This window comes from Drosophila biarmipes, chromosome X, assembly GCF_025231255.1.
Source record: "Drosophila biarmipes strain raj3 chromosome X, RU_DBia_V1.1, whole genome shotgun sequence".
Classification (NCBI taxonomy): domain Eukaryota; kingdom Metazoa; phylum Arthropoda; class Insecta; order Diptera; family Drosophilidae; genus Drosophila; species Drosophila biarmipes.
The window spans coordinates 26,745,320-26,755,323 of NC_066611.1; the positions used below are offsets into that span (position 1 = coordinate 26,745,320).

General features: G+C 48.0%; 1 protein-coding gene across 1 annotated transcript; it reads left to right on the plus strand.

Moving 5' to 3' along the window:
• Window positions 1-75: 75 nt before the first annotated feature.
• Window positions 76-4,110, plus strand: LOC108024219 (HEAT repeat-containing protein 6). Its single transcript, XM_017094085.3, has one exon. It carries the CDS (start codon window positions 846-848, stop codon window positions 4,041-4,043), a length of 3,198 nt encoding a protein of 1,065 aa, XP_016949574.1. The 5' UTR covers window positions 76-845; the 3' UTR covers window positions 4,044-4,110.
• The last annotated feature ends 5,894 nt before the right edge of the window (window positions 4,111-10,004 follow it).

Genomic DNA, 10,004 nt, shown 5'->3' on the forward strand with positions numbered 1-10,004 from the left:
AATTGAACTTGTCTTGGGTGAGCAAGTTTTTACTAGCGTACAAATTCCAGTATTGAAAACACTGCGAACTCACAAAACGGAGATTTTATTCGTGATTTTTTGTTTAAATAAGTATAGTTTTACCTTGGCTACTCAATGAATCAAAACCTTGTAACCAATAAGATAATACTAACAATTTATGTATTGCATTTCGTTGGATCTCTTTTTAAGGCCAAGATCCTTTAGCCCATCCCTATCTTATCTGAACTAATACACCCGGCTCACATGTTTTTAAAAATTTCCGATAGAAAATCGATGACCATGGTAAAGGGCTTATTTACGCTAGTGTGGAGTCATGGGGTTATTGGCCTATCCTTGTTTTATATATAGGTTCAGCTAGGCAACGCATGGACAAATGTAGGTTCTTGGCTAGGTCTTCGGTATGCGTTTGGTAGTCTAGGTATTTCAGTATTTCTAAGCCTATCGAAGGGGTGGGATTTGCTTCGACACGACTCTGAGAAGGAGTCTCACCATTTTGACCATTTCAAGAATTTATAATAGATTTTGACTTTGTTTTTCAATTGATCATGCTGGGCAATTCTGGGAAATAAGATTCGGGTGGGGAAGTGAACCCAGCGTAACACGTCATTGGAGTAATCGGGTTATTGAATCACGCGATAGGTAACCATACGCAGTGTAACAAGGCTTTAAGAGAAACTTGGAAATTCGGAACCGGGGTCGTCTCTTGGTGTTTTTGATTGATTGATTGATCATTTGACAGAAAAAGTATATTTCCCTTTTCACAGGGCGGCTCAAAAATTGCGCGTGCGTCGAGGATTGCCCACTCGGACTGTTAGTTGGTATTTATGGTGTATTTTGGTGTATTTGGAAAAAGTAGAAACGGTATAAAATACGCCACACTGATGAAAATGGATCTACGCCAGAAACTTGTGGAGGCGGAATCTAGAGCGGAGCAGCGGGAAGAGCAACGCCAGGCGCACTTGCAGCTCATCCGAGAGCTGCACCACCAGCTGGGCATTCAAGTGGGCGTGGCGGTGGAGCGCTTGCAGCAGTTAATTGTGGAGGTACGAGCGAGTGGGCACCTCGACCTGTTGCGCCTCTGGCTTCTGTGGCTCAACGAGCTAGTCCTGGCCAGAAGGATAATCCTGGTGAGGTCCCACCTGCTGGTGAACGAGTTAATGGCGGAAGGACAGCAAGAACCGTCCGCCGAGGCCTTCAATTTGTTACTGACCCTGCTCAAAACGACGCCCCAGGAGAAGCTGGCTGAATTCTGGCCAAGATTGAGCGCAGCCCAAGCAGAACATATAGACGCAGCCTTGCTGCTTTTGGAGTGCCAGGAACTTGTGCTGGAGTCCCTTGTAGAGGAGTCTAAGGAGGAAAGTGGGTATAGTTGGAACCTGGGAAACTCCCTTATACACTTGCACTTTGAGGGCTATTGGCTGACCGCCAAGGAGGAGCAGATGCCTCTGCTATTGGCGCGCAGCTTGCAGCTGCTCCAGAAGCTGGTAACCAGGCAACCCGACTTCGCGACTCAGAGGCTTCCGGAAGTGATGGGCCTTGTGCAGTGCTACCTACAGTACGGAGCTGAAGGCGAATCACAAATTAAGCCCCAAAAAATACCACCCGCCCAGCAGTCGGTTGCATACGGCCAGGAGAAGGACGAGTCGGAGCAGCCGCCTATTCAACACTCTCGCTCCTGCGGTCGAAAGAACAAGGTGCGAAAGATGCGATCGTTGGCCAAGCAACGAAACCAGGAAGTCAGTAAACCCCCAGAGGCGAATTCGCGAGATCGTGTTCTGCTGATGGGTAACCAGAACTACGGATGCCTGACTGGAGACTCGGCCGAGAATTGCCTGCCCTCCGATTCGGATCAGCAGACAGAAGCAAGGCACCTCCGGCAACAGCAGGCCAGGGTGAGAATCTCCGCTCTCCACTTGCTGGGAGCCCTGACTAACCAATTGCCTCGACGCTCGCTGTATGGCTACTGGCACGTCCTGTTCCCGAACGGAGACTCGGGTGACAGTCGTCACCTCCTACTAATCGGTTTAAAGGACTCCAATTCCCGTTGCCGGGCCTTGGCCTTGCAGCTTGGTTCCCAGTTGCTTTACGGATCGAAGGTGTTCCTCAGCCAGGCCTGCTCGCGTGGACCCAGCAACTTTACGCCTTTCGCTGTCAGCCTGGGCAACTCCGTGTTCGCCGCATATCGCGCATTGAGCGCCATCCTGGAGCGGGAGTATACGCCGCCCGTGCTAACACAGTGCCTGAAGTGCCTGGCCGTTTTGGTACAAGCCACGCCCTTCGACCAACTTGAAATGGGATTTGTCTACGAGTTTGTGGGCCATGTTAAGAAGCTGACCAAGAGCGCCGACCCTCAGGTAGCCGTATCCGCTTTGCTGGTCATGGAAATGCTGGTGGGCACGGCTAAACTTACGCCGGAAATTGCCAGCTCGGTGGGACTTGCTCCGAGCCATAGAAACATTCAATTAGAGCAGGCAAACGAGGTCCAGGAATACCAGGAGCTTTGCGACTCAGATGCGGAAATGGAGCTTGAGGAGGAGGAGGAGGAAGGACCGGCGCAGAAAAATTATGTGAGTCCCGTGCACGCCGTGTCGCCATCCATTCCGCGCAATTCCTGGCTGCTCAGGCAGGTGCTTCGGTATTTGGAGGGTCCCGGAACTCCTACTACCGTGCGCCTTGAGTCTTTTCAGGTGCTTCAGGCCATGGCCACGCATATTGGCTTGCTGCGAGGACATCAGGCCCGTTTGGCTAGGGTAATCTCCGCCGGATTGTGTGATTCAGCTTCGGATGTAAAGCTGTTTGCCGCACGCTGCCTGGACTCGGTGGGGTACCAGCTGGGAAGACTGTTTCCGGAGCCGTATGAAAGGGAGTTACAGATATCCTTTTGGCTAACCCTGCTGCCCGCCATCTATGGAGCCTATAATAACGCCGGGTTCTCCCTGAAATGCGCACTCTGCGACGCCCTGTCCAACATGGGAGCTTTTAGCTTTGAGAGACTGTCAGATGGTCAAAGGACCGCGCTCCTAGCCTTCCTGAGCGGATGCGCTAGCGATGACCACGAAGAAGGGTTGGTCAGGGGAGCAGCTCTGCGGGCAATGGCCGTCTACGTGCTGCAACCATCGTTGAAGACAGATCTAGGATTTCTGGATAATGCAGCAGAGTTGACCTTGCGTATCATAGGCGACTCCCAGCTGGTCGTGAGGATCAAAGCCGCCTGGGCGCTTGGCAACATTAGTGACGCCTTGGTGACCGGCATTCCCAACTCGACGGAAAGGATTTCCGCTGAACTCTTGGGACGCCTCATCCAGGCGGCTATGAAAAGCTGCGGTGATAATGACAAGGTTAGGGCCAATGCGGTGCGAGCTCTGGGGAATCTCCTCCAGTTCCTGCAGCTCCAGCCATTGGAGAACGGTGACCAGATGCAGCTGGCCATGTCTAAGCTGCTGGACTGCGTAAGATCCTCGGGCAACGCCAAAGTAAAGTGGAACGCCTGCCATGCCATCGGCAACCTAGTAAAGCACAGGACCTTCCTTGCGAACAGCCACCTGGCTGGGATCCTATTTCCTGCCCTGAGTCAACTCGTGGTGCAGCACACCAACTTCAAGGTGCGTACCAACGCCGCCGGAGTGCTGCTTCAGGTTGTGCATCGTGAAGATCTGGGTTCCCACTTTTCGCTGGTGTGGCGCTCCCTTCTGGAGGGACTGGAGCGCTCCAATGCGCTGGACAGCTTCGAAGAGTACAATCACCGAGATGCTCTGCAGCAGCAGCTCTGTCTGGCCATTTCACACCTGTTGACGCTGGCAATGAGCTCGGATCTGCCGGCGATGCGGGAGTCGCTCGAGGAGGACCGACTGGAGCAGGTTCGGGCTACGTGGCGGCGCGTGGCATATCGCATTGTTCCCGAGCAGTCGGCACCGCTCTTCACCTGCAGTCCTCTGCTGGAGCAGCGTCTCCAGGCCGAGGTGACCACACAACAGCGTTGCGCCATGTTCTTCATCACGAGCACACTACGGCTGGACCCGTAGAAACACCCAACCATCACGTAACCCCGTTGGCATCCATAAATAAAATTGATTTACATTTTTTCATTTATTCCGTCGTACTTTTTGTATGATTTGGGGATGAAATAGCAGGCAAACAGAAAACATAGCAAGTGCCAGCTGGTGGCTAACTTATAGAACCGTTTTTTTTCGATGTGGCGGTCTTTTATTATTTCCCCTCCCCAACATGACCAATGCAAAGCGATCCCCATTAGAAAGAACCGTTGGCTAATAACGAAGCGCTGACAAACTTCAACAAATTGAGGTGCTTCGTAAAATGTTCTTAGTCACATTGCTTGATTTATTTCTCTCAGACACCAGGCGAACAGAAAAACACAGCAGGTGGCAGCTGGTAGCAATAAGCTTACTTAAACAGCTGTTTCTTTTCCAAGATAGCGGCCCTTCCATATTTCCCCTCTCCACAATGACCAATAGCAAGCAATCTCCATGGGAAAGAACCGTTGGTTAAGAACAAAGCGCAGACGAGAGATGCGCAAGCAAGTCGGTGTCACGATTTCGTCACGAGCTTGTCGCAGTCTAGTAACGACAAGCACGGCACTAAAAAGAAACCCCATGCATTTGCTTGGACCGTGACAAAGAGAAGCAATCACTAGAGCATCTCTAACAAGCTTAGAATAAACTGATCAGCTGATCGTTTCGACACCTGCTAAAAGTTTATGTTCGCCTGGTGTCAGAAATTAAGAATTAAGAAGTTTGCCTCAACAAATCGAAGGGCTTCGCAACAATTTTTCAGTCGAAATGCTTGGTGTTTCAGTCTCAGGCACCAGGCGAACAGAAAACATAGCAGGTGGCAACTGGTAGCAATAAGCTTACTTAAACAGCTGTTTCTTTTCCAAGATAGCGGCCCTTCCATATTTCCCCTCTCCACAATGACCAATAGCAAGCAATCTCCATGGGAAAGAACCGTTGGTTAAGAACAAAGCGCAGACGAGAGATGCGCAAGCAAGTCGGTGTCACGATTTCGTCACGAGCTTGTCGCAGTCTAGTAACGACAAGCACGGCACTAAAAAGAAACCCCATGCATTTGCTTGGACCGTGACAAAGAGAAGCAATCACTAGAGCATCTCTAGCAAGCTTAGAATAAACTGATCAGCTGATCGTTTCGACACCTGCTAAAAGTTTATGTTCGCCTGGTGTCAGAAATTAAGAATTAAGAAGTTTGCCTCAACAAATCGAAGGGCTTCGCAACAATTTTTCAGTCGAAATGCTTGGTGTTTCAGTCTCAGGCACCAGGCGAACAGAAAACATAGCAAGTGGCAGCTGGTAGCAATAGGCTTACTTAATCAGCTGTTTCTTTTCCAAGACGGCGGCCCTTCCATATTTCCCCTCTCCACAATGACCAATAGCAAGCAATCTCCATGGGAAAGAACCGTTGGTTAAGAACAAAGCGCAGACGAGAGATGCGCAAGCAAGTCGGTGTCACGATTTCGTCACGATCTTGTCGCAGTCTAGTAACGACAAGCACGGCACTAAAAAGAAACCCCATGCATTTGCTTGGACCGTGACAAAGAGAAGCAATCACTAGAGCATCTCTAACAAGCTTAGAATAAACTGATCAGCTGATCGTTTCGACACCTGCTAAAAGTTTATGTTCGCCTGGTGTCAGAAATTAAGAATCAAGAAGTTTGCCTCAACAAATCGAAGGGCTTCGCAACAATTTTTCAGTCGAAATGCTTGGTGTTTCAGTCTCAGGCACCAGGCGAACAGAAAACATAGCAGGTGGCAACTGGTAGCAATAAGCTTACTTAAACAGCTGTTTCTTTTCCAAGATAGCGGCCCTTCCATATTTCCCCTCTCCACAATGACCAATAGCAAGCAATCTCCATGGGAAAGAACCGTTGGTTAAGAACAAAGCGCAGACGAGAGATGCGCAAGCAAGTCGGTGTCACGATTTCGTCACGATCTTGTCGCAGTCTAGTAACGACAAGCACGGCACTAAAAAGAAACCCCATGCATTTGCTTGGACCGTGACAAAGAGAAGCAATCACTAGAGCATCTCTAACAAGCTTAGAATAAACTGATCAGCTGATCGTTTCGACACCTGCTAAAAGTTTATGTTCGCCTGGTGTCAGAAATTAAGAATTAAGAAGTTTGCCTCAACAAATCGAAGGGCTTCGCAACAATTTTTCAGTCGAAATGCTTGGTGTTTCAGTCTCAGGCACCAGGCGAACAGAAAACATAGCAGGTGGCAACTGGTAGCAATAAGCTTACTTAAACAGCTGTTTCTTTTCCAAGATAGCGGCCCTTCCATATTTCCCCTCTCCACAATGACCAATAGCAAGCAATCTCCATGGGAAAGAACCGTTGGTTAAGAACAAAGCGCAGACGAGAGATGCGCAAGCAAGTCGGTGTCACGATTTCGTCACGAGCTTGTCGCAGTCTAGTAACGACAAGCACGGCACTAAAAAGAAACCCCATGCATTTGCTTGGACCGTCACAAAGAGAAGCAATCACTAGAGCATCTCTAACAAGCTTAGAATAAACTGATCAGCTGATCGTTTCGACACCTGCTAAAAGTTTATGTTCGCCTGGTGTCAGAAATTAAGAATTAAGAAGTTTGCCTCAACAAATCGAAGGGCTTCGCAACAATTTTTCAGTCGAAATGCTTGGTGTTTCAGTCTCAGGCACCAGGCGAACAGAAAACATAGCAGGTGGCAACTGGTAGCAATAAGCTTACTTAAACAGCTGTTTCTTTTCCAAGATAGCGGCCCTTCCATATTTCCCCTCTCCACAATGACCAATAGCAAGCAATCTCCATGGGAAAGAACCGTTGGTTAAGAACAAAGCGCAGACGAGAGATGCGCAAGCAAGTCGGTGTCACGATTTCGTCACGAGCTTGTCGCAGTCTAGTAACGACAAGCACGGCACTAAAAAGAAACCCCATGCATTTGCTTGGACCGTGACAAAGAGAAGCAATCACTAGAGCATCTCTAGCAAGCTTAGAATAAACTGATCAGCTGATCGTTTCGACACCTGCTAAAAGTTTATGTTCGCCTGGTGTCAGAAATTAAGAATTAAGAAGTTTGCCTCAACAAATCGAAGGGCTTCGCAACAATTTTTCAGTCGAAATGCTTGGTGTTTCAGTCTCAGGCACCAGGCGAACAGAAAACATAGCAAGTGGCAGCTGGTAGCAATAGGCTTACTTAATCAGCTGTTTCTTTTCCAAGACGGCGGCCCTTCCATATTTCCCCTCTCCACATTGACCAATAGCAAGCAATCTCCATGGGAAAGAACCGTTGGTTAAGAACAAAGCGCAGACGAGAGATGCGCAAGCAAGTCGGTGTCACGATTTCGTCACGAGCTTGTCGCAGTCTAGTAACGACAAGCACGGCACTAAAAAGAAACCCCATGCATTTGCTTGGACCGTGACAAAGAGAAGCAATCACTAGAGCATCTCTAACAAGCTTAGAATAAACTGATCAGCTGATCGTTTCGACACCTGCTAAAAGTTTATGTTCGCCTGGTGTCAGAAATTAAGAATCAAGAAGTTTGCCTCAACAAATCGAAGGGCTTCGCAACAATTTTTCAGTCGAAATGCTTGGTGTTTCAGTCTCAGGCACCAGGCGAACAGAAAACATAGCAGGTGGCAACTGGTAGCAATAAGCTTACTTAAACAGCTGTTTCTTTTCCAAGATAGCGGCCCTTCCATATTTCCCCTCTCCACAATGACCAATAGCAAGCAATCTCCATGGGAAAGAACCGTTGGTTAAGAACAAAGCGCAGACGAGAGATGCGCAAGCAAGTCGGTGTCACGATTTCGTCACGATCTTGTCGCAGTCTAGTAACGACAAGCACGGCACTAAAAAGAAACCCCATGCATTTGCTTGGACCGTGACAAAGAGAAGCAATCACTAGAGCATCTCTAACAAGCTTAGAATAAACTGATCAGCTGATCGTTTCGACACCTGCTAAAAGTTTATGTTCGCCTGGTGTCAGAAATTAAGAATCAAGAAGTTTGCCTCAACAAATCGAAGGGCTTCGCAACAATTTTTCAGTCGAAATGCTTGGTGTTTCAGTCTCAGGCACCAGGCGAACAGAAAACATAGCAGGTGGCAACTGGTAGCAATAAGCTTACTTAAACAGCTGTTTCTTTTCCAAGATAGCGGCCCTTCCATATTTCCCCTCTCCACAATGACCAATAGCAAGCAATCTCCATGGGAAAGAACCGTTGGTTAAGAACAAAGCGCAGACGAGAGATGCGCAAGCAAGTCGGTGTCACGATTTCGTCACGATCTTGTCGCAGTCTAGTAACGACAAGCACGGCACTAAAAAGAAACCCCATGCATTTGCTTGGACCGTGACAAAGAGAAGCAATCACTAGAGCATCTCTAACAAGCTTAGAATAAACTGATCAGCTGATCGTTTCGACACCTGCTAAAAGTTTATGTTCGCCTGGTGTCAGAAATTAAGAATTAAGAAGTTTGCCTCAACAAATCGAAGGGCTTCGCAACAATTTTTCAGTCGAAATGCTTGGTGTTTCAGTCTCAGGCACCAGGCGAACAGAAAACATAGCAGGTGGCAACTGGTAGCAATAAGCTTACTTAAACAGCTGTTTCTTTTCCAAGATAGCGGCCCTTCCATATTTCCCCTCTCCACAATGACCAATAGCAAGCAATCTCCATGGGAAAGAACCGTTGGTTAAGAACAAAGCGCAGACGAGAGATGCGCAAGCAAGTCGGTGTCACGATTTCGTCACGAGCTTGTCGCAGTCTAGTAACGACAAGCACGGCACTAAAAAGAAACCCCATGCATTTGCTTGGACCGTCACAAAGAGAAGCAATCACTAGAGCATCTCTAACAAGCTTAGAATAAACTGATCAGCTGATCGTTTCGACACCTGCTAAAAGTTTATGTTCGCCTGGTGTCAGAAATTAAGAATTAAGAAGTTTGCCTCAACAAATCGAAGGGCTTCGCAACAATTTTTCAGTCGAAATGCTTGGTGTTTCAGTCTCAGGCACCAGGCGAACAGAAAACATAGCAGGTGGCAACTGGTAGCAATAAGCTTACTTAAACAGCTGTTTCTTTTCCAAGATAGCGGCCCTTCCATATTTCCCCTCTCCACAATGACCAATAGCAAGCAATCTCCATGGGAAAGAACCGTTGGTTAAGAACAAAGCGCAGACGAGAGATGCGCAAGCAAGTCGGTGTCACGATTTCGTCACGAGCTTGTCGCAGTCTAGTAACGACAAGCACGGCACTAAAAAGAAACCCCATGCATTTGCTTGGACCGTGACAAAGAGAAGCAATCACTAGAGCATCTCTAGCAAGCTTAGAATAAACTGATCAGCTGATCGTTTCGACACCTGCTAAAAGTTTATGTTCGCCTGGTGTCAGAAATTAAGAATTAAGAAGTTTGCCTCAACAAATCGAAGGGCTTCGCAACAATTTTTCAGTCGAAATGCTTGGTGTTTCAGTCTCAGGCACCAGGCGAACAGAAAACATAGCAAGTGGCAGCTGGTAGCAATAGGCTTACTTAATCAGCTGTTTCTTTTCCAAGACGGCGGCCCTTCCATATTTCCCCTCTCCACATTGACCAATAGCAAGCAATCTCCATGGGAAAGAACCGTTGGTTAAGAACAAAGCGCAGACGAGAGATGCGCAAGCAAGTCGGTGTCACGATTTCGTCACGAGCTTGTCGCAGTCTAGTAACGACAAGCACGGCACTAAAAAGAAACCCCATGCATTTGCTTGGACCGTGACAAAGAGAAGCAATCACTAGAGCATCTCTAACAAGCTTAGAATAAACTGATCAGCTGATCGTTTCGACACCTGCTAAAAGTTTATGTTCGCCTGGTGTCAGAAATTAAGAATCAAGAAGTTTGCCTCAACAAATCGAAGGGCTTCGCAACAATTTTTCAGTCGAAATGCTTGGTGTTTCAGTCTCAGGCACCAGGCGAACAGAAAACATAGCAGGTGGCAACTGGT